Here is a 25,912-nt window from a genome sequence, read left to right on the forward strand (position 1 = left end):
AGGGTCTAGGCCCGAAACGTCAGCCTTTCTGCTCCTATGATGCTGCTTGGCCTGCTGTGTTCATCCAGCTCTGCTCTCTGTTTCTGTACCCACTTTGAAAACTGTATGATTTAATATATATTTCCGCTCTTTGCTCTTTCCAGCATATGTACATGTTGGTGCGAGCCAGGAACATCTTTCACCTTCACACCATATTAAAAACAGCCTGCTGCAGAAATAGAACAGAATTGTGAATCTTCGCTCTTAACTTTGCAAGAAAATATCAATCTCACTCCAATGTAAAGCAAGTTTTAGATTTATACTGAGCCTTTCCTGTTCTCAGGATGACCTGAAGAGTTTCATAGCTGAAGAAGGTACTTTTGAAGAAGTGTTGTGATGTGGGCACACAGCCAATTTACTCACAGCAAGATCTCACAAACAGCAGTGAGATAAATGGTCAATTAATCTGTTTTCATTGGTGTTAATAATGGGATAAATGCTTCCCAGGACACCAGGAGAATTCCCTTCTATGTTTTGAAAGAGTGTAACGAGCTTCTTTACAGACCTTTGAGGTATATATTTGATGTCTCATCTGTATAGCACCATCTCTAACAGGGCAGTACTCCTTCAGCACTGCCCAAGACTCAGCCCAGATCAGGACTTCTCAGACTGAGGGTCAAAACCTCAGAGTGTGGTCACCATTTTGAGATTTTGAGCTATTAGGACTGCCAGAGAGGCCTGAAGCAGCTGTGAGACCCCCTTGAATCTGTGCATCTTTTTCTATTGGCAGACATGGCTTAACAGGTACTTCTTTGAGGCCTAATTGCTGTGGAAAGGTATAAATGTTTGTTCATTTTACTTTTAAAAATCCTTGCAGTTTGAACATTTGTCACCGTGCTGAACTTCAATACTCCACTCACCAACCACCTTCCCCACCCATCCTCAGCTCGGAAAGCTTTACTGAATCTTTGAACAAAAACAGAAGTTGCCAGAAAAGCTCAGCAGGCCTGGCAGCATTTGTGAAGGTAAAAACAGAGTTAACGTTTCGGGTCCGGTGACCCTTCCTCAGAACACCGGACTCGAAACGTTAACTCTGTTTTTTTCCTTCACAGATGCTGCCGGACCTGCTGAGCTTTTCCAGCAACTTTGTTTTTGTTCCTGATTCACAGCATCCACAGTTCTTTCAGTTTTTTTTACTGAATCTTTACTGTTTTCACATCCATCCTAAAGTGCAATGCACTGAACTGGATATAACACTCCAGCTGAGACTAAACCAATGTTTTGGGCAGGTTTAACAGCAAGTCCAATGCTTCTATACTCTGTGCACCTCTTGATAAAGTCTAGGATCCTGTCTGCTTTGTGAACCTGGTTCTCAACTTGCTTCTTAAATAAAACCAACGATCTTAAAGAATTTAAGCTCATAGCCCCAAGATCTATACTGCTTCTAATGGTCCCTGCCATTACAGACACAGGGAGAACATGCAAACTCCACACAAACCCAAGGCTGGAATTGAACCCAGCTCCCAAGCGCTGTGAGGCAGCAATGCTAACCACCGAGTCACTGTGCCAGGGAACCAGGGTTGTTTGCAATAGCTGTTTCTTCAGTGTACAGACAGGAGTTTGTCTCCAAAAGAACTATGAGGTGATCACTAAGAACAATAGCAATTACAACAACCTTCACACGTGATTTAAGTGGGACTTTTTATTATATTTAAGTTCTATGCCATCGCCTCACTGCACACAACTCCTCAGATAGCAAATCAGATTGTGTCCTCAGTTGTAAAGACCTGATCAACAGTCAGGCCTGGCTTGAGAAGTAGCAAGTTAGATTCACGGCCAATGCCCATTCCTAACAAGGATAAATCTGACCATCTCCCCTTAATAATTCCTAAAACTGAGTCATTCACCAACAACAGGAGGTCAGAGGCTGTGTATTCAGTGATGGGTCACCCACCTCCTATCTCCCCAAAGTCTGTCCACCATCTACAAAACACAAGTCAGGAGTGTGATGGAATACTTCCCATTTGTCTAGAGCTAAAGTATCAATCAAAGAAACTCAAAACCATCAGGGCAAACCAGCTGCTTGATCAATATCCCTTCCATCACCTTCAACATCCATTCTTCCCACTGTCAATGCACACGGTCAGCAGTGTGCACCAGTCACAAGATGCAGCAACTCATCAAGATTCTTTTGCCAGCACTTTCCAAACTCCCGACCTCTACCTCCTGATGGGACAAGGGCCGTAGCTGCTTGGGAACACCTCCGCCAGCAAGTTCCCTTCCGAGCCCCATTCCTTCCTGAGTTGGAAATATATCGCATTTCTTTATCTTCACTAGGTCAAAATCTTGGAATTCCCTAATGTAATAACACCTTGACCAGGCGAACTACGATAGTTCAAGACAGCAACCCATCCCAGCTTCTTGAGACAACAGAGTGAACAAGCATTGGCAGAAACACCTCCATCTCATGAATCAATCAGAGAAACAACAACTTATGAATGCAGTTTCACTCTACACTACAAGGCGTCAACAAATGAATTATGCGCATTTCAATACTACCCGTGACAGAATTTACACTTTTGAATGTGATACAGATAAATGCACTATTCTTTCAGTCCTATCAGTATCACCCACACCTGCAGGAAAATACTGAGTGCATTTCAAAGCTAATGAAGCTCACATTGTTTCAACTCTGTTACAAACGGATTACAGAGTGGGAAACTGCTCAATCTTTTACAATAGGAATTTTGTAAAACACTCTGTGTGACTGGTTGGAAATGTATTTTAGTGGCTTGACATTTAATTACTGAAATGTTATTTATCGTTGTAGTCGAGGCTCATTTACCTAGAACAAAGTGTACTTATTATCACAAGTGGAGATACACTACAATTAAATATATAAACAAAAGGCAATATGTTCTGCACATTTATGAAGAAGATCCTTCACCATAGTATCAGAAATTTATTGTGATGCCTTTTGCGATGGCTGTAAATGACTAAGTGTACAATAGAACAAAACCAATATAGATTTCAATGTTGCAACAATTAGAAGCTTTCTAACAACCCTTCAACAATGTGATGCTTAATGAACAGTACCACACAACAAGCAAACTTCACAAAAAGAATGTGTGTACTACTTAGATTCTATTCATATTGATAGGATCGAGAGGGTTAAATGATGAGGAAGAGGCTGATTTCCACTGTGTACCCATGATAATGCAGATACTAACTGTGCATTAAGCTCAATTCATTTGGAATACTGGTACCAGTGGTGCATCAATTCCTGTTCCTTCTCCAAATATTGCCCCTGGCAGTGAGCTGATACAGTGGAATGACCCTCCCATGAGACAATGCCCTTGCTGTTTAAAGCAGCAATTGAGAGGCTTCATCCCAAAATTCCTGACTTGTAGCCAGGAAGCCAGTATTAGTGCCTGCTCAGAGCTGAAAATGGGACCCATTCCCAAGAGCTAAGGGGATGGCCCCCACTGGGGCTACCATTGGAGTACATCGAAGAGTACTTCGATGCTGCTAGCCCACATGATCAGGGACTGGCATTTGGGTGTGGCCCTGCTGTAAAAATGCCATGATGGCATGAAGGTGTTGGCATACCTACTCCAAGCCCAACACCAAGCCAGGCATTGCACTGCCAAACAAGATTAGATGCCTGCATTATGGAAGCCTAGTCACTAATTCCACCTTCGCAGCATCAAGTGGAATAATTTCAAATGATCCAAATCAAACTTTTATCTCAGGACAGGATGAACTGAGGAGATGTGACCAATATTGTTCCTCACCTCATCACTGGATCCATTTTCCACCCGGAATCTTCCCGCTCTCTGTATGGCCCCATCTGCATCACTGGAAATAAGCTGTAAATAGGGAAAGAAAATTACTTAATTTTAATTGTAATTTCAGATACTCGGTAAAATAGAAAATTCATACTTTCAAATATTTGCAAAACTATTCTACACAAGATGACATTCCATTCCAACCTGTCAAATCTGTTGGTTACATTTTTTAAAAACTCAGGTGCAAAGAAGATCATAAATACTAGCATAAAGAAGTAGGGCTGAATGGCTTGTTTCTGTACAGTAAATTTTGCGCAGTCCTATGTAATGACTGCATTGTATTTTCATTTCATGGCTGTTTTTGCTTTCAACAAACAGTCTACATTGGGTCAGTTACAACATAAAAATACAGCCCTTCAGGCTAAGAGTTCAGAAGTTTTGAGTTGCGTTGCAAGAATGATACTGGATTTATTTCCAAGGTTTTACACTCATTTTTCTTTTATAAAAAGACACTTACTGAAGCAATAGCATGACAAACATAATATTTAGAAGCAGCCCTCTTAGAAAGCCCTTGAGGAATACTGTGGTTGCATAGCACAGAACATTAAAGAAACAAATGTAACAAGGAAGAAAAGGGCACCTTCTCACAGTTCCCACTGCCTTTCAAAACAAACCATTGCCTTAATTCTTCTTTTATGGAGTTAAGTTAATGACAGATACAATTCAGTAACATCAAAACAAGGTAAATCATCTCAGTGCTGCATGAATCACTATGGCAGTGGTAGGATCAGCCTATGTAGATCAAAAGTGAAAAGATGATAACACGCTCTGACAAATCTGGGAAAGAGGAACACACAACTGGGAGGCAGGGATAAATTAGAAATTATTTTTAAAAATCCTGCATCAAGTTAGTTTCTTATTTATACTGGAGTTTTACATGAGTTGGGTCCCTTTCTATGCATAAGAGTGATCCTCATTATGCAGGAAAACACCCAGAAAATTAAGTAAACTATTTTTTCAAACCTGAATCACTTTCCAAAAGCTAGAATGCACAGGCACACAGCTATGCACACACACATGCACATACACATACACACACACACGCATGTGCACACATATGCACACAGATGCATACATACAAACATGCATACACACACACGCACACACATGCACACAGATGCATACATACAAACATGCATACACACACCCATGCGTACACACACAGATGCATACATACAAACATGCATAAACACACTCACATGCACACACACACACACAGATGCATACATACAAACATGCATACACACACCCACGCGCAAACACAGGCATACACACACGCAACACTATCAAACACTTATACAGATTAATATATGGGAACAAATAAAGCTGGAAGAATATTTCTTGTGCTCTCAATGGCTTACACATTTTACCACCAATTACACTTAATATATGGTAATGTCTATTCTCGGCTGCAATCTGTTCAATCTTCAGTCGTGCACTTCAAATAGTGCTATTCAAAGACAAGCAGAAAGTCCTCCTCACGTTCCAGCCAATATTTATCCTTCACCGACATCACTACAAACACGGGAACAAAAACAAAGTTGCTGGAAAAGCTCAGCAGGTCTGGCAGCATCTGTGAAGGAAAAAAACTGAGTTAATGTTTTCGGTCCGGTGACTCTTCCTCAGAACTGATGGTGGCTGGGAAAACGTCAGTTATATGCAGAAAAAAGGGGAGGGGGATGGGGTAGGGAGTAAACGATAGGTTAGAGCCTAAAGAGAGAGAAGAGTTCTCCCAGCCACCATCAGTTCTGAGGAAGGGTCACCGAACCCGAAACGTTAACTCAGTTTTTTTCCTTCACAGATGCTGCCAGACTTGCTGAGCTTTTCCAGCAACTTCTGTTTTTATTCCTGATTTACAGAATCCGCAGGTCTTTCGGTTTTTATTCACTACAAACACTATCTGACCAGTTAGCTCACTGCTATTTGTGAGAGCGTGCCATATGCAAATTGGCTGCTGAGTTTTTACTTGCTGCTGCAGGGACTATACTTCACAAGCACTTCACAGGTGTTGAAGCTCTTCATTCTGAAGTTGTGAAAGGTGCTATATAAATGTTAAGTTAATTATGTTTTATTCCCAGAAAGCCAGCAGTCAATCTTTATTCATTCTAATATTTATTTAGAGTGAAACATTACAAGCACATACTTCCTGACTCAAGGACACCATGACTTCAGAAAGTGTCTCTTAAATGAGCTTGTGAAACTCAAATTAATCACCAAAATATGAGAAACTACTGTGAATATTCTAATACGTAGTGAAAAAAAAGGTAGTGTCAAATATACAACCAAAAGGAGAGTATGGTGAGTTAACAGAGGAGCAGAGGTAATTCACAAAAATACTTAACAAGTTCTTTACATTACTATTTAGCGAAGAATAATTGGAAGAAAGTAAACACCAAATTGGCTGGAATCCATATGGGAGATGTTATAATGAACAAATGGTGAGGTGTGATAATAGAGGAGTTAGTTAAGATAAAAGAGATAATACTTCCACAAAAGTGGAAACTCTAGATGACATATACCTCAGGGTTTTATTGAAAATTGTGGTGTGCGAGGAGATTGGTCAATACGGTACGTATTTTTTTTCAGAAATGAGACATATCTTGGCAATTACAAATCAATTAATTTAACTTTTATGGTTTCGAGTCTGATACGATTCTTCTTCTGACTGTTTGGAAAAAGACTCATACTGGACTCAAAATGTTATCTTTGTTTCTCTCTCCACAGATGCTGCCAGACCTGCTGAGTTTCTCCCACATTTTTGTACTTGGTTCCAATTTCCACCATTTGCTGCAATTACATTTATTTTCCAAATACAATACCCTTATTTTCGCTTGCCTGTTATTTAGACACAGACATAGAATCCCTACAGTGTGGAAACAGGCATTCGGCCCAACAAGTCCACACCGCCCCACTGAAGAGCATCCCACCCAGACCATTCCCCTACATTCCCCATGTCTAACCCACCTAACCTAAACATCCCTGGGCACTATGGGCAATTTAGCATGGGCAATCCCTTGCTGATCTTCTGTCTAACTGATCTTCTGATCTAACTTGCTGAGCCACTGTCCTTCTATTTGTTCTGATAGTCATGGGAAGACAACTTCTTTATAAAACTTTCTGTACTTCTAATTGTTTCACAATTCCATATATAACATACTAACTTACATACCTTTTAAATTAACCCTTCCAGGCCTGTACATTATTTTTGGTCTAATCACCCATCTAATTTTGCCAATTAAAATCATCTCAACTTTCACCCACGCAATTCACTGTCAGAGTGTCAGCTGCAATTACCATATGAATTCGATCTAGCAGGAACATAAGAACATTCTGTAAAAGCTTCTTTAGTTATATAAAAATGAAACATTTGGCAAAGATAAACATTGGTCCATTACAGGCAAAGTGAGGAATATTTATAATGGCAAATACAGAAGTGGCAGAGAAACTATATTATTACTTTATTCTGTTTTCATTGAGAAACAGTCCAGAAATCTCCTCAAACTAGAGATCCAAGTGACGAGGGAGAATGATGAATTAAACAAAATTAGTACTAGTATGAAGGTTGTACTCAAGAAATTAATGATGCTAAAAGTTCCCAAGACTTGATAGTCTACATATCAAAGTGTTGAAGGAGGTAACTACAGAAATAAGTTATGCATTGGGGTGATCATCTGCCAAAAGTCTACAGATTCTGGAAAATTCCTGTCAAATCAAATACCAACCCACTATTTAAGAAGGAAGCAGGACAGAAAACTGAGAACTAAAGACCAGTTAGCTTTACGTCAGAGTAACAATGGGTGGGAATCAGAAAGCTTCCCAATTAGATCTGGAGTCAGGCAGGGCTGCCCACTCTCTCCTGCCTTGTTTGTGTGTTGTGTGGAGCTTTTTGCAGGGTCCATTAGGAAGGATGCGGGCCTGAGAGAGGTAACTATTCCAATGAGCAAAGGCCTGTAAGTCAAGGCCTCCCTCTACATGGATGACATCGTTATTTTCTGCTCAGATCCGCTGTCAGTACACAAACGCATGAGCATCTGTGACCAGTTCAAACTGGCTTTGGGTGCCAAGGTAAATCGAGACAAGAGCAAGGCCACGTTCTTTGGGAACTGGGCCAACCGATCCTTTATCCCCTTCACCGTCAGGACAAATTACCTGAAGGTGCTGGGTATACGGTTCAGAGGGCTTGGGGCATGTGCCACAACTTGGAGGGAGTGTATCATGAAGGTGGGGCAGCACCGCTTACTCTCCATTGCAGGCAAACATGTGTGAGGTACTCAATCTGTTGTTGTACGTGGCGCAAGTCTGGCCCATTTCCAGAACCTGTGCCGTTGCAGTCATCCAAGCCATTTTTCACTTCATCTGGAGATCTAAGATGGACTAGGTCTGAAGGGGCACAATGCACCAAACTCTAGATAGAAGGGGGACAGTACGTACCTGACGCTGCCCTCATCCTGATGACTACCTTTGTGTGTGGCTACATCAAGCTGTGCATAGACCCTCGGTACACAAACACCAAGCGTTGCTACACACTGAGGTACTACCTGTTCCTGGTGGTGCAAAGGATGAGTCTGGCCTCACTGACGCAGAACGCTCCAAATAGTTGGACTATTCCGTACAGCCTGTCTCTTATGGAAAAATTTGTGAAAGAAAATACCTTTGACCACAAGTCCATCAGGAAGTGATCAGCACAAGGCATTCCCAAGAGCCTGCAGGTAAAGGCAAGGGTGGTTCCTGTCGGGTTGTTCCCTGAGCAGACTGTCAAAGTCATTTGGCAGAACAGCTCACCACCAGAACTGTCCAACAAGCACAAAGACATTGCTTGGCTGATGGTGGGAAGGGCACTACCTGTGAGATCCTTCATGTATGCCCAGTCTCTGTGCACCACCTCGCGCTGCCCTCTAAGTGGTTGTGGGGTAGGGGAGGATAGAGACTGTCACACATCTCCTGCTAAAATGTGCTTTTGCAAAGGAAGTCTGGAGAGAGATGCAGGTGGTTTCTGTCTAGGTCTGTCCCAAGCAGTTACGTGATGCAGGACTCTGTTCTTTATGGCTGTTCCCCTGGTCGCACACCGACACAAACATTGACTACACTTGGAGGACCATCAACTTGGTGAAAGACGCCCTTTGGTCTGAAAAAACTCAATGGTCTTCCAGCATAAGGAGCTGACCTCGATCAGGTGTTGCAGACTGGCACGTTCCAAGGTCCGGGACTGTGTGCTCAGGAACGCACTAAAGCTTGGAGCAGCTACCATCAAGATAACAATGGACAACACGCCTCTCCTGCTCTCACTTCCCTCTTCACCACTCAACAGAGGTTTCATGACAATTTTTAAGTCTCAAAATGAGGTCACAGTGGGAAAACGTCTGGGTAACATTGACCTAAGGCAAGGAAAGCTACATAAAGGAGGAAAATCAATCCCCAACAAGTCACACGTCTACTGACTTGGACCTGTAGTGCCATTTCTTCATTGCTGCTGGGTTAAAATTTGGGAACTTGCTTTGTAACAGCATCGTGGATATATGCACTGCACTGCCACATGCCTAACCACTACCTTCTCAAAAACCATTCCAATTGGGCAACCAATACTGGCCACACCAGTGACTCTGACATGCATGCAGTCTGGTATTATAGACCCATGGCTCAGAGTTATGAGTGTGATGCTTGTAGATCCATAACACCATCAACTTCCCAAACTGCAGGATCCTTTAACAGGCTCTGTGTTGCTGTTAATACTAAAACAAGAGAACAATGGTGCACCAAAGTCCTTTTCACCCCAGGGGGAAAAACTCAGGAACAGTCCAGAAGGTGCCAACTAGCATTGCCAGTGATACCTTTTCACCCGCTTCAAACATGGCCCTGTGTAGGTATGAACAACAGGAAGCAGGCTCACTAATGTTTCTAACTAAGTCAATTATTGAGGTGGTCTGTTATAAAAACTAATGTACTCATATGAACAACTTCCTCAGTGATAATGCTTCCTAACTGCTGTTGTCAAATATCATTAGGAAATTGGGGATTGATAAGATTCAATGATGCCTCAGCTGCAGCTTGGAAGTGGGCCCAGTGCTGCAAGTTCAGTGCTAAGAGAAACATTAAGGCATTAAACGCATTAACCCACTAAGTCATTCAACTTCAGGCATTTGACTCCAGCACACAAAAGAACAATGCATACAGAAAAATGAAATGTTCAATTCCAGTGGTAGAAGGGCCAGTAACCAGAGGACACTGATTTAATTGGTGGAGGAATAGAGTCATGAGGAGATGACTGTGTTTTTGCACAGCAATTGGTTTTGATCTGGAATTCTCATGTGAAGGGGTGGTAGAAGCCGATACATTTCAGAAGACATCAGGAAATGTGCTTTAAGATGAGCCATTTACACACTGCACCACATACTTATATGCCAGATTATATGCCAATGTTAGACCCGTTGACTAACCAATCATTATAAAATGATCAACAACAGACACAAGGAAAGTCGCAGTGGTGAAGGACATTAGGAACCATAACTTGGGCTGAATCTTACCAGAAATTGAGTGTCAATTTTTCCCAGGTTTCATGGTAGGTTTCTCTCCATAAGCCTTAACAAGTTTTTCCAACTTACCTCCTTACATATGCACCACACTCCCAGGGCACCCTACTCATTGTATTCTTATTTGCCGTAGATGGAAGTACCAGCCATTGCTGGGACCTCCCAAGATTCCTGGAGCCAATGCCACCTTTAAAGTACTGTTGTGCACCCAGTCAAGTGCTAGCACTTCACAGTTGCCCTGATTGACTTGCTCTGGACCTGTCTGACAGACAAATGGCACCTTGTTATGCTGATTGAGACCTGGAGGTCCTGCTGGATATGGGGTGCAAGCAGTCACTGCTGGTGAAATATACCCTGGGATGTTGGCGACTGATGGAGATCTACAGGAACCAGCTGGAGATGGCAGGTTACTGCCCTGACTTAAATGGCAGGAGTGTTGCTGGCTGGTATCTGTACGATGGGTGAGAGAATGAGACACTGTATATTAACGAGGAGAGACAACATTGTCACAAAGATGAAATAGGTTTCTTGTTGCTCACTGCCCAGAATCTCATCTCGCTGTTCGACATTCGATTGGAAAATAGGACTTTTTGCTCTCAATGGTGGGAAGCTCCTCCCTGCTGTTCTCACTCAATTCTCTCAACATTCTTTTCAATATCCACATTGTTCAGGGGCTGGGAGGATTCCACCCCCAGTCTCAATTATGGTGACTATGCAACTATTCCTGACTGTTGTTTAAGAAAAAAACCCATCTAGTTCACTAATATCCTTTAGGGAAGGAAACTGCCATCCTTACCTGGTCGGGCCTACATGTGACTCCAGACCCACAGCGATATGGTTGACTCGTAACTGCTCTCAAGGACAAACGGGCATGAACAACAAGCACTAGCCTTGTCAGTGACTCTTGAATCTAACTGTTTTTAAAAATATGCAGGTCCTTTTGGGAATTTTTGCAAAAACCCATCTGTTTAATGATAAATTTAAAACAGACTTTTTATTGCATTGTAGGAGCCCGATTTAAATATATTAATTACATGTTCCACCTCTTCACACTCTCACATCTCAAAACCTGGGTGCACACTGGGCTGGCGAGGTACTTCTCACTGAAGCACTTTTTCATCCTCCTCACCCTCATTAGGTATCCCCCTTTCTGAGGTTGGGTCACTGAGATGGGAGCAGCTCCATTGGTAGAATTGCGGTGCTGTGTGGATCACTCTCCTATGACCCCCACCAATAACAGAAAACTCTGAGTGCTGCTTGGCAACCACTTTCTTTTTATAAAACCGATAGAAGTAAACTTTGCACAAGTCCCTTATCAGCAGCTCCCAGTGCTGCATTTCAATAAGAAACTGTGGGAAGCAAACCTGATGTTGTTTCTGAAGGCTTTTACACATGCAAAGGATTAGGCTGGAAACGTTTTTTCTAATTAAAATTAAGCTGTTGATTTTTTTGACTTATTGGATGAGTGTGGGAATGGGTCTTGATCAGAAGTTGGATAAAATTCTCACACCCTCTGTTCCACTGACTCTGCAATAGCAAGTGGCACATGTTTAAATTGAAAACACAACTTTAGTTCTTTTGTTCGCTTCCTTCTTCTCATCCTGAATTTCACAGCCTATTCATTAGTGCCAGGGTTTTCTTCAGCTCAACATCAGCAGGGCATCCTATGTATATATTCTGCTCACACCAGAAGCTACTCAGCACGCAAAACTGATTTAGATCCTTTTCCAGATTGAACCTAACAGTCTGCACTGAGAGTGAGCGAAACTTTCATCAGTCCGTGAACAGTTCCATCTCCAGAATACTGACTGTTTACCCTCTTACCTCACCACCACTGCCCCTGACAACAAGCTCCATCCAGTCAGTAATCTCAACGCTGCCACACTCTCAGAAAAGCTTTGAGATGATGACAAACGAGTTGGATCATGAGGAGGTGGTCACATTGTGGTAATGGCACTGGAACAGTAACACAGAAACTCAGGCAAATACAGTGGGCACTTGGGGTCAAATCCCACTGCTGCAGATGGTAACATTTAAGTTCAACGAAAATCTACAATAAACAGCTAGCCACGTAACAATCATAACCACCATCGATTGTTATAAAAATCCATCTGGGTCACTGACTTTCTTGAAGGAAGGGAATCCACCGTCCTTACCTGGTCTGGTCTAAGTAACTCCAGAAACACCGCAACACAAATGACTCTTAACTGCCCTCTGGGTGAACTAGGAATGGGCAATAAATGCTGGTCCAGCAGGTGGCACTGAAAAATGTTTGGAATTCAAACACCTTAACAAGAGGCAGAGCTGTAGCAGAGAACAAAACAGAAGGAAATAAATCCTAACATTCTGGACCCACTAACTCACAGGACACCATGCCTTGTGCACACACAGATATAGGAGTTGGGTAAGAGCCTGTCCAGTAACCCACAACAGAAACTCCCAGCCCTGAGCAGAGCTCATCCTTGAATTCAGGGACAGTCACTGACACCAATCAAAACTTCCACGTGCGCCATTGTCATGTCAAGGTTCAACTCCTCTAATATTGTCCTTGCCATCCCACCAACTGCAGCCCTATAAGATATCCAGAACTCTGTATTCAGTGAACTACCTTCAGCCTAATGATATGCACCCATCAGCTTGTCCTTGCTGACGTCTTCTTTTTTTAAAGAATCCTTGCATTGCTTCAGGTTACGCTGTATTTATAACCATCTCCTGGCCAATACCCAGCATGTACCCTCCACCTCAGTACTGTATGAGCTCCACTTCTCAACTTCAGCTGTTGCTGGAGAAACTTCAAACATCACCCCGAACACTGGAACATTTTTCCCGTCAAGAAATTCCTTGTTTAGAAGCTGCTGTGTAAAGGTCACCTGTTAATGGAGAACATCCATTCTAAGCCACTGAAGAAACTGTATCATGGATTTCTTGGTGGTAATGTCAAGAATTGGATTGTCACAAGCTGGGAGGAAAAACTACCGACAGAAACAGAAGATGAAGGATGCTTGCAATCAAAATGAACAGAAACACAAAAAAGGTACATAAGAGCCAGCCAATTCTTTGAACAGGAGTATACACAAATTATTAATCAGTGTTTAATAAGACACACTTAGCTGTTACCATAGCATATATACATGCTTAACTGCCATTCATCAGACATTCCACTGTATAATACCATAACAAAGAAATCAAACTGCTTATTTTAGTAGCTTTGCTAAAGCAGCAGAAGAATGTCATATAAGTACATTAACTTTCCATACACAAATATCTCAAACAGTCAACTCTAGGGTCCCATGATTTTCCTGTTTGATGTTCACAATTTCACATTGTCACATAGGGATGAGGACAGGAAGCATCACATCACGTTAGACAGGGATCAGGACAGGGATCCTTGACAATGGGCAAACAGTGGTCCAAACCCTTACATGAGAATGATAGCCGCCGGGAATATGCCACAAAGCCATGAACTAATCTGCGGTAACACCATTCAGGCAGTAGCAGAGGGTAGGCAACATGTAAAATGAGTCAGAACATTGTGCAACCTTCTCAGCCTGGATGATCCCTAGAAAGGACAATGTTAACCCCACTTCCACATTGACGGCACTCCAAGCTCTCCCCCCAACCCTTGTCACCGCACCTTTCCCCCAGAACTGACTTTTGAAACAGCACCGTGAAAATAATAAGGTGTTCCCAAACTTGCAAATCAACAGCCTATAATTTACACACTTATACAAGTAGTGTATCGCCTACCCCCAAGAAACAATGCAATCTGCTCCTGTTAATACAGCCATCCTGTGCCTAAAATAATTAATTAGACTGTAATTTAAATTAAACAATGTAAGGTAATAGCAGCAGGGGAGGTGGATTTTGGGTTATATCATTTTAATTACAATTAGCAGATGGTTCAAATGCTACTTCTAATCAAGGACTAGACTGTTCATCACTTTGTTTTTAATATCAGCATCTTCACGTCCAGGAAACTAGATTCCATTTTGATTTTGTGACCGACCTTGTCTTTAATTGAAAAGCTAGGTGTTTGGGTTATTTACATTTGCCATGTATTACTCAGTGCACTGCATTACGTCCAATCTACTACCTCGAAGAAACCATCACGAACTCAATATGCCACCAGCCTGGTGTCTATGGTATCTTCAGGGAAGTCTAACTGAGACAATAGTCATTGGTTGCTTTATAAGGGAGAGGAAGCTCAAACATCAAACAGCTATGAATGGTAAATATTTATCATCAGGCTAGCCTTGTACAGTTTTTTTTTCGGTGAAGAAGTTTCTTTGCATTCACAAAGTAATTTACCAGTTATAGTGATATAACATGAATTGTAAATGTACGTTAGAAGAAATGCCCATGTTTCTGTAGGCTGGCTTATTCTCCAGCTGCCAAAATATCTCACCCCACTGCATCCATGGAAGTAGAATACAAGGACTGTTACAATGTAACCAAAGTGAGCACAGAATATGTCCAAAAATTAATAAAAGGGGAAACTGTTGCCATTGATGGGTGACTACAGGACACAGTTGTAGTACAATTGGCAAAAGAAATCCAGAAAGAGGATGAATCTTTTATTGTTATTCTTTCACAGGATATGTCATCCCTAATTACCCTTGAGAATAAAGTTATGGTGAGCTGCCTTCTTGAACCATGCCGATCCAGTTTGGGTACGTCCACAGTGCTGTTAGGAAGATCGTTTTCCCGGATTCTGATCCAGCCCCAGTGTAGGAATGATAGTGTAGTTCCAGGTCAGGATGGTTTGAAAGGGAACTTGCAAATGATTGCACTCCCCTGCAACTGCTGCTCTCGTCCTTTTAACCAACAAGATTTGTGAGTTTGGAAGGTGCTGTTAGAGGATCCTTGTTTGAGCTACTGTAGTGCGTTCTGTAGATGGTACATATTGCTGCCAGGGTGGAGCAGGGAGTGAATGCTGAAGGTGGTGGACAGGGGAGATCTCAATCTGAATTTGATCTGGAAGGAGCTACCACAAAAGCTGGGGAAACAAATTCAGTCGTAATTACAAAAGGGAAATGGAAGTAGATAATGAGAAAAGAAGCATTTGGAAGGTTGGGAGGGAAGTGGATAGGAATGGGACAGATTGAAGCTCTTTCAAAGAGCCTACAGAGACCTCGAAAACTGAATGGGCTCCTTCTGTGCTACTTAATTCCAGGAGCAATCAGTTACTTTATTTGTGCTGCGTCGTTCCAGGGAGGAAACTTTACCAGCATACAAGAAGAATTCTCTGCTCTCCTTCAAATGGTAGCATACAATCTATTATGGCTTTAGATATAAGCCCTTGGTTTAAATTTCCACCTGAAACACAGCACCCCAATGATGCACAGATCGGGCTTCCTTCCCTGGATGATGTGGTGTGCTCCTAAAGAGAGGCTTCAAACCTTTAACCTTCCAGCATTAAGGAATTGTACCAGCAACAGAGCCACGCTGACACTGGAATCTGCTGTAAACAGAGAGGACTTTCTCAACAGCAGGTACAGCATACAATGCCTGCATTCAGTGTAAAAAAAGGAGACAAAACTATGAATTCCTAATACTTGTGTAAAATAAAGGTGGGCTGAATAAGAGCAACTTGTTGTAACATCCACTTGATTTCAGTCTATCATTTGTCATGTTGACTGCGGGCAAAGTGATGTCAGCGTGCACTGTGGGCGGGGCAATGGTGAGCGTGCTCACTGTGGGCGGGGCGACAGTGAGCGTGCTCAATCTGAGGGCGTGGCGACAGTGAGCGTGCTCACTGTGGGCGGGGCGACGGTGAGCGTGCTCACTGTGGGTGGGGCGACGGTGAGCGTGCTCACTATGGGGGGTTGGAGGTGAGCGCGCTCACTGTGGGCGGGGCAACGGTGAGCGTGCTCACTGTGGGCGGGGCGACGGTGAGCGTGCTCACTGTGGGCGGGGCGACAGTGTCTGTCTTCCCTGTCACTTCTGTACCGGCAATTTCAGTTTATCGTTCATTTCTTACAGCATTATGGAAGTTATTGGTCCATTATTGTCTGGTCTTAGGTGAACATTCAAATGGGAGTGAATCATATGCAGTAACTACCTAAAAATCTACCTAAAAATAGACAGATACCTAAACTATACAAGTCAATGCTAAACTCAGCAGGATGTTGGCTACATTATCATTTCGATTCAGTCTGAACCCAGAGAGATCATTGAGGTCATGATGAGCTCTTTAACAGTTGACAGCGTTTGATAGGATAAACATTGAGAAGATGTTTCTATTGGTGGGCAAGCATGTCAACAAGAGATGGTGAGTCTGAGATGGGCATTATACATCTGTCAGTGATCACCCTTACAACATTAAAGGGGCTATCGCACTCAGTGGTTCCTGTACCACCAGCTCACTGACCTTTCTGCACAACTACAAGAACATGCACTTCAGATGATTTTCGGCCAACAGCTTGGATAAGGCAAGGGCCACAACCACAACCTTTTAAAATGGAGATCCCTTTGGAATTCAGTCCTATTCACCTGCCCAGTCAGGACAGCTGGCTTCAGCCAATGTGGTTCCCCTTGATGGCCTGGTCAGACTTCACCCTTTACATTGAAAGCACTTGCACAAAGGAACAACTTGGTTATGAAGGAGTAGCTAACTCAAGAGGTTTGTACCAGACAGGATGCAGAGGGTGCACATACCCTGCTAGGAACAGAGCTCACACATGGGCTGGCGTGTTTCCCGTTTTTCTGATCCAGTTTGCAACATTGAACATAAACCCAGCGGGTTGTGGTGTTAATAAGCACTCCTCGCATTGTAATATATGTAAAAGGGGTTCCCAACCATTGAGGCCAAGAAAGACGACCTGTCTAAAAAGCTCCAAGAACCTAGTATAGCAAAACGTAAACTCAACATCGGGGAGCTGCATTTTCACCTCTCACCCAGTTAGGACACACCACCCCGCCCCCACACATGCCACCCCTGCAAATCCTTTGGTCTAACCAGTCCATGCCAACCCAAACTAAACTAGCCCCACCTGCTTGTATTTGGCCAATATCCCTCCAACTACATATTCATGTAGTTATCTAAATGTCTTTTAAACGTTGTAACTGTACCAGTATCCACCACTTCTTCCAGAAGTTCATTCCACACACAAACCACTCTCTGTGTTAAAAATTGCCCCTCATGTCTTTTTTAATCTTTCTCCTCTCACCATAGTAATATGCCCCCTAGTCTTTAAATTGCCCACCCAAGGGAAAAGACATCTGCCATTCACCTTATCTACACCTTTCATTATTTTATAAACTTCTACAAGGTCATCCCTCAGTCTCCTCCTCTCCAGTGAAACAAGTCCCAGCCTGTCCATCTTCTCCTTATAACACAAACCCTCCATTCCCGGCAACATTCTTGTAAATCTTCTTTGAACCTTCTCCAGGTTTATAATAACCTTACAATAATCAGGGACACCAGAAATGGACACAGTCCTCCAAAACTGGCCTCACCAACATCCTGTACAACTGCAACATTGCATCTCAACTCCTATACTCAAAGATCTGAGCAATGAGGCCAAGTGTGCTAAACACCTTCTTAACCAGCTTATCTATATGTGATGCAAACTTCGAAAGAATTATGTACCTGAACCTATAGGTTTCTATGTTCTACAATGCTACCCAAGGCCCTGCTTTTAGTTGTATAAGTCTTGTCTTTGTTTGTTTTACCAAAATGCAATACTTCACATGTATCAAAATTAAACTCCATTTGCACTCTTCAGCCTATTGACCCAATTGATCAAGATCTCTTTGTAATCTTAGATATCCTTCTTCACTGTCCACTATGCCACCAATCTTGATGTCATCCGCAAACTTACTAACCATGCTTTCTAAATTCTTATTGTAATCATTTATATAAATGACAAACCAAAGTTGACCCAGAACCAATCCTGGTGGCCTCCAGTCCGAAAACACAATCCTCTGCAATCAATTTTAGTCTCCTCCAGTTAAGTCAATTTTGTTTCCAATTGGCAAGCTCACCCTGAATCCCATGTGATCTAAAAACGTGATCGACTTCTAAAAGGTCTGGGCGGGTCTGGACGATTTTGCTGGTGGAGTATTAAGAGAGCATCTGAGCAGCAATGTCATTCCTGGAGCGCACAGGGAACGGCTGTAACGAACAATTTGGTATGAGGCCAAACCAACCCTGAACCAGATGTGACCAGTAAAGGGTTTGTGCGATGGGAGAGCAAGGTTTGGGGTGTTATCTGTGCACATAATATTCTAGGCTAAACAAAACAAACCTGGAACAGTACTTTCTGATTGCTACTTTGTCCTGTTGCCCAAAAGGACAAATGTAGGGTACATGCCAGGTCATATCTCTTTACACAGAGGGTACTAACTACCAAGAGGGATAGTGGGGGCCAAAATGAGCTAGACTCATTTTAGAAACTGCCAAATGGTGCAGGAGAGGATCAGGGTCAAGAGAGTTCTCTGTTGGAGCTGATCTTGGATCTTTTCAACATGTGATGATAAAATAAAGTTAGGAATAGGATTTTTTTTCATTTGCTTTCTACACAGCAAATATTTTTTAAAAATTATAGCTTACAATTCTACCAGCAACAGACAAATATGTAAATGCCAGGTGACAGAAACCCTAAGAAACTTGATGGTAGCCGCAGAGCTTGAATACAGAAAGCCCACTGCTCTGTCGTGAGGTCTGGCTCTGATCCCTGGCATTAAGACTGCCTTGGCACTGATCACATTAGCTCCCCACCCTGACAGTTCACACACAGAAACAAAAGACAACAGCAGAAAATGGGCCATGAGATCAATGTTGTGCGTGTGAGAGAGAGAGCACAGAGCGACAGGAAGTGGGCCAGCAACACAGTGCAGACCAGAAGGCTGGCGAAACGTAAATGTTTCTAATGGAGTGTCAGCACTCGGGCTAGCAGTCACAATGTTGTCATTTGAGGAGGAGAGAGGAATGTGAATGTGTAAGTTTCCCAGTACAGCAGGTTCCCTGAGCTTCATGAGTCAGTCATTGAGAGCCTGATGTTGAAACCTGACGAGAAATGCTGGAATAGAATAAGAGGGCAGAGAATCGTAGAAGGGGGAACATTATTAATCACTGATTTTCTTGAGATTTGGTGAAATTTACAGTTTCAAACCAAATTGTGCCTTGAAGTCTGAGCTCTGGGAAACTCTCAATCCACAAAGTGAAACTCTCTCGACACACAATGCTGTCCTGGTCTTGATGTTTTTATTTCTAATGAGCTGACCAGCATGATCTTTAATGTCCTGAGTGATGTATGATATGCAGTGAAATGCAGCACATAATTGCATTTCTGCGCAAATTGCAGCACTGTACAACACCCAGTTCCTCTTACATTAAGAACACATTTCCTGCCCTTTAACATCATCAAACCAGATCCTTCAGATAAAGACGAGAAATAATGTCATTAGCTTGGGACAGTGAGAGCAGGGATTTGAAAAATTAATTTATAATCCTATGTTGGCAGCCTACAAAGGCAGACCTACAGGAAAACAGAAAAAAAACAATGAAAATCTTTGTGCAGAAGAGTTTTTAATAATCTTTATCAAGGCTGATTTAAAAAAATCCTCTCTTATGAAAACTGTACAATGCATAGATTGATTCCACAGCCCATGCTTTCCCCAGATGCTTGCTGAAATTTGGCAGCACATTACTTTAAGCCTCCGTTTGTCCACATATTCTAGCAATTAATTAAAAAAGAGAAGAGGGCACTGAAATATTGTAGATAATAAACTGAAGATATTGGTTTCATTCCTACACAGAAATATCTATGATTTCTCAATGTGAATGGTGCTCAGCATAATTTTTGGAGAAGAAAATCCATGTTTCCTCAGAATGTGATCAATATTTTCCTTTATTATTGATTCATCTGTTGAGATTGTTATAGAATCATAGAGACATACAGGACGGAAACAGACCCTTCAGTTGAACTTGTCTACACCAACAAGACATCCCAATCTGACCCAGTCCCATACCCCTCTAAAACCTTCCTATTCATATACCCTTCCAGATGCTTTTTAAATGTTAAAATTTTACTTACCTCCAACATTTCCCCTGGCAACTCATTCCATACTGTCCGCTTGAAAAAGTTACCCCTCAAATCCTTTTTAAATCTTTCCCATCTCACCTTAAACTTATGCCCTTTAATTTTGGACTCCCCCATGCTAGGACTATTCAGCCTATCCATGCCTCTCATGATTTCATAAACCTCTGGAAGACCACCCCTCAGCCTCCGACACTCCAGGGAAAAAAGCCCAAACCTATTCAGCCTCTCCCTTCAGTACTGGCAAACCTCTTGTAAATCTGTTCTGCACTCTCTCAAGTTTAACAACATCCTTCCTACAGAAGGGCAACCAGAATTGTATGCAGTATTCTAAAAATGGCCTCTCCAATGTCCTGTATCGCCTCAATATGACATCCCAACTCCTACACTCACTCTTCTGACAATGAAGGCAAGCTCTTTACTACCCTGTCTGCCTGTGACTCCAATTTCAAGAAATTATGCACCTACACCTCTAAGTCTCTTTGCTCAGCGACACATCTCCCTCTCAGTTCACCAAGGCTTATTAGCCACCACCTTCCAAACCCACAAGTGCAGCAGATACATGGGAACACCAGTACCTGCAAGTTTCCCTTCAAGCCACTTGCCATCCTGATTGGAAATATATTGCTGTTCATTCACTGTCACTGGGTGAAGATCCTGGAGCTCCCTTCCTAACAGTATTGTAAGTTTATTTGCACCAAAAATCGACTGGAGCAGCTCACCGCACCTGCACAATGGTAATTATGGTTAGTCCATAAATGCTGGCCCAGCCAGCAATGTCCACATTCTCTAAATGAATTAAACAAAATGTCAAATACTCGAATATAGTCAAATAATGGTTGATCTCGAGTAAAGATTAACCCCTGACTTTTTGTCAAAAATCCAAATTGCTTGTAATCATCACCCACTCGCTGAAGTTAAACCTGTCCTGGCACAAACCTACTCAGTGATAGAACCATAAACTAGCGGCCCATTGAAGACAGTCTTCAACTCCTCAAAGAATGCCACCTCATGTTGTGCCCACTACGCTCCTACCAATTGCACCCTCCAATTTGGCAACGTGGCATCAAGAAGAAATGGCAGAAATCAAAGATACTTGTTGGCTCATTGTGCACTACTTTTGGCAGGGTATTGTTGGTACAGTCTCCAGTATGAAAACTCTGCAATATCGACATGGAAGGGGGTGGATTTCCCCTTGAAAATACTTTTCCTGCAAAAGACAATGCCCTACTTTTTGACTATACATTTATCTCTGAAACTCAACTTTCATATGAATATATTTGTACATTTTATAGATAGTTACATCCAAATGTTTTTAATGTGTCTTTTGTACCCCTTAAATCACTGTGGCCTTCCATAACCATGACAGTGGCACCCTTTTGAAAAATAATGCTCACATCCATTTCATTGAAGAGTGCACTTTGAGAGCTTACAGAACACAGTGGGGTGTAGGCTACTACATCACCTGTTTGTGCCTCACAATTTCCTTCAATTTTACATAACAAATTCTACTGTGGGCAGATACTCTCGACAAGTCTTTTACATCTCTGTGCTAGTTTGACACGCTGATAGTAACTTCCTCCGAATGCAAAAGTATTCAGGCAGTTTATTTCCATACACAGGAGTCTTGATGAAAAATGATAATGATATTTTCTGTTCTCGTGCATTTGCAAACGTGCCTATTTCTATGCAGCAGAGTGTGAATGGCCAAGCAGACGCAGTATATGGAAGGCTATTCACAGGATTACTTTATGGGACAATGGGCTGAAATAATGTTCTTCTACATCAGGAATCTCATTTCAAATCCAGTCCAGACTCCAACTTGGATGATCTTTCGTTGATGTTTGTTGGCCCCCATGTGGAGGTAGTTGAGTACTCTTCATTAGCAGTGCAGGGTCAAAGCATAGACAAATAATAAAAGAGTTGAACGTTCACTCAATTAGACAAAGCTGTTTAATGGTTCCTTCTGCCAAGCTGTATTGTCCTAAAAACAGACATACATTCATGACAGGGAACATTACTTCTCTTAAAGACTGGGAATAAGGGGGCTCTTTGTACAGCCAGCTCTTGGTGATCTTAAACCTTCAAACTACAAAGTGGCAGCGGAAACACGGCAATATCAGTGAGCCCAGAGTGGTGAGTAATGGGTGAGCTCAACCAAGAAGAATCTATTAAACTCAGCAACTGTTTTTGTGCCAGCCTGTTGTCTGAAATGCACAGTTGTATGAGAACTGTCAGGTCAAACTACTCAGAGGTTCATACAGGTACACTGCCTGTGTGTCAGATTTGGAGTGCCCTCCCCATTCAACTTGCACCCCACTTGTCTAAGTGGGTTAATGTGCAGGTTGGCACAGCATAGTTTCAGACAGGCCTACTGGAGAAGCACTGAAGGTATTTTACAAATTTGGGGGAATGAAGCTTCCAGAACGCTGATGAGCTTCCTGTGGCTGAGCCTGAGAGGCCCACATGAACCATTGGGGTGTATCAAAGGCAACTGGACCCTCAGATTCTACATGTCGCATAGACACAACAGGTCAAATCCAGTGAAGTGGCCAAAGCTGGCAAGTAAATCAACACCAATGTTATCATTTTAACAAATCAAACTTTAGCCAGAAACCAGAGGGAAACAAATCAATGGGTGGCACACCAATAAAGGAACAAAAGGTGAAAAATCAGGCTCTTTTCACTCTATTACAATATTAAACTTCGCTGTCACTTTGGACCGGTGAGGTATTCTTGCCCAATTAATTTAACAAAGTTCTTATTTTTCTCCTGATTCTAGATTCTCCAAAGTTATTCAGACACACAATCCCACTATTGAAACTAGGGAAAAAGACAGGAGTTGGCCATTCAACCCTTCAAGTCAGTACTATCATTCAGTTGGATCATGGCTGACCTGTATCACAGCCCCTAACACACACTGTGCCTCATATCCCCGATGCCCTTGCTTAACCAAACTATATTAATTTTGCTTTTGACAATTTCAATTGTTCCAACATCCAGAGTGCCTCAGGGCTCCCTGATCCAGATTTTCACCAGCCTTTTTGTGATAAACACGATTCCTGAATTCACATTTAAGTGGCCTTTTCCTGGACTCCTCCTCCACAGGAAATAATTTCTTCCATATCTACCCTTACAAATTCCTTAATCGTTTTAACTGCCTCCACGAAATCATTCCTCAAAGGCTGTAAACTCAAGGGAATGAAAACCAAATTTATGACTCCCATCCCAAATTAAACGCTCTTGTTGTTCTGGTGAATCTGTGATTTATCAGTTCCAAGACGAATACTTTTTTTTTCTCAAATTTCCACACTCATCACTGAATGCAGCAAGTAGGGTCTGGCCAAGAGTCTGTACAACAGAGCTCTTCTGAGTCTCCCTCATTTCTATATACCCATCAGCTTCAGATCGGGCCAATATTCCATTATCCGTTTTTCAAATGTACTCATGCAATGGCTTTAAGGCATTGTGTACCCACAGCTCTTTGCTCCTCCACAATAGGCTCACACTGAGAACAAAACATTCCATTTTGGATCCAACATTTTCCCAATTATTGCACTAATGTGAAAATTCACTAAACTCAGCTTCCATTTATCATTACAAAGAAAATAACAAATTCTGACAAATGCAAGAGATACAGTGTGACACAATAAACAAGTTGGCAGGCAAAAAGATTAACTGCACATTTTAAGGTAACCAAAACCCCAAGGACTATCACAAATCTATCGATGATGTTATAAAGAGGAGGTTGACCACCGCGCGTGCATCCCCCCCCCACCGTCTGAGAACTAAAACCAAAATACCCAGAGAGGAGCGCCTTGCCCTATAATCTGTAAAAGGAGTGTGAAAAGTGGTGTAACCTGCCTTTCAGCAACTTCCAGTCGTTAAATAAAACAAACCCTTGACATTCATTTTACAATCAACAAGTGACAATTTACTAATCTAACTCTAACAGTGAACAAATTAACTGAACTATTAACAAATTGAATAAATCCATTCTAACTACTAACTATTCCATAATAAAACAAGATTCTAAAATTATGCTGTTCCAATAAATACAAGTACCATTAATATAAAATAAAAATAGAATTTAGTCTCTCGAAATTACGGCCAGGTTACGTGTCTTCCAGAATGCTCTGTGCTTTCTCTGGCAATTCTTCTATAAGGAAGGCCATCTCCATTGATTCTTCTGTCAGGAATATTCACTAGTTGTGCCATGGGTACCTTTGTTCTTTAGATGGTGCTTTCTCGAAGACTGAGAGGCGTATGTGAAAGCCAGCAATTCTCTCTTGAGAGCTGAAGGAAGGCAGATGGAAGTTATCTCTCCTGTCTTTGCCCAACCGCCACTTCTTTTACACCCTTGATGACATATCCATATTTCTTATAGTAGCATTGGTCCTATATTGTCAAAATAATCAGATTTTAATTTAATTGGATTTTGGTATCTAGGTACCTGGTTCAAATTGATTGGCTAAATTCAAAGTTTGTTGTCTTGGTAAAAAATGCTGTTTGGCCCGGTAACTGTATGGCTTTTTGATACAAATGTTTCAATTCGGGTGCTCTCTGTGGACTTGCATTTTCAAGCTGCTCACAGACATCCTTTTTAACTCTCTAAGCATAGAAAAAAGCACATCATCTTTTAACAGGACCATGCAAATACATTCCCCCCTAACATTTTACAAACTCCAAATTCTAACTTCCTGCCTCCATAAGTACTCAACCCAACTTCACAACAATGACCTTTAAGGTATTGAATGACCAAAGAACACTATTCGTAAAAAAAAGCACATTACAATGTTAGATACCACTCATGATTCACGAGAGAAAACCCTTAACTCGGCTGAATGAAGGAATGCTATGGTTTCTATGCACATGTATTATATTTAACTTTTTGTTAAAACATTCCACTGCTTCCGTCACTTCTTTAACATTTATACACATATATAATATCTATAATATTTATAGACACACACATATGCAAAACCTTTTGAAGTGAAATGTATATTTTGTTAGCTGCAGCTTGCTTTAATTGGGAGCAGCTCTCAGGGAGAGAGTTATGGGTTTAAGGGCCCCTACAGGATTAGAGCAAACCACCAAGGGTGACACCCCCTGTGATATCAGAGGCAATACCACACTTTCAGCGTCGTCATTCTTTGCATGATTAGTAGAATAAAGGCCTCCATCAGTCTTTTCTGACAGCTATTGAGCCTTGCATTCACAAGAACATATTTTAGCCAACATTGCTCTGTCACTCAGCAGTACAAGACGACAGATTCACTTCTTAGAATATTCTATTTTTGTGGAATCTGACAATGCACAAAAGCTGCGTGTCTGCTTAAGAAACAGCACTGCACTTCGAAATAGTCACGTACTGTTATGAATTCCTTCCAAGAGTTGCAGTAAGGTGCTAAGCAAGTGCAAAACCTCTCCTTCAAAGCCTTGCAGGAACATGATTGTGAGTAAATACATGTGTAATATGAATGAAGCTTTGCTTATCATATTTCCACAGATGGTC

At 42.0% G+C, this 25,912-nt stretch overlaps 1 protein-coding gene across 1 annotated transcript in view; it reads right to left on the minus strand.

Moving 5' to 3' along the window:
• garnl3 (GTPase activating Rap/RanGAP domain like 3) overlaps positions 1 to 25,912 on the minus strand; it is a 325,572-nt gene that overhangs the window by 213,330 nt on the left and 86,330 nt on the right. The window contains exon 3 of the mRNA XM_048613382.1: positions 3,774 to 3,848. Within this exon, the coding sequence (XP_048469339.1) occupies positions 3,774 to 3,848 (75 nt within the window). The remainder of the gene's footprint in view (positions 1 to 3,773; positions 3,849 to 25,912) is intronic.

The sequence above is a fragment of the Rhincodon typus genome, chromosome 28 (assembly GCF_021869965.1).
Source record: "Rhincodon typus isolate 14 chromosome 28, sRhiTyp1.1, whole genome shotgun sequence".
Taxonomy (NCBI): domain Eukaryota; kingdom Metazoa; phylum Chordata; class Chondrichthyes; order Orectolobiformes; family Rhincodontidae; genus Rhincodon; species Rhincodon typus.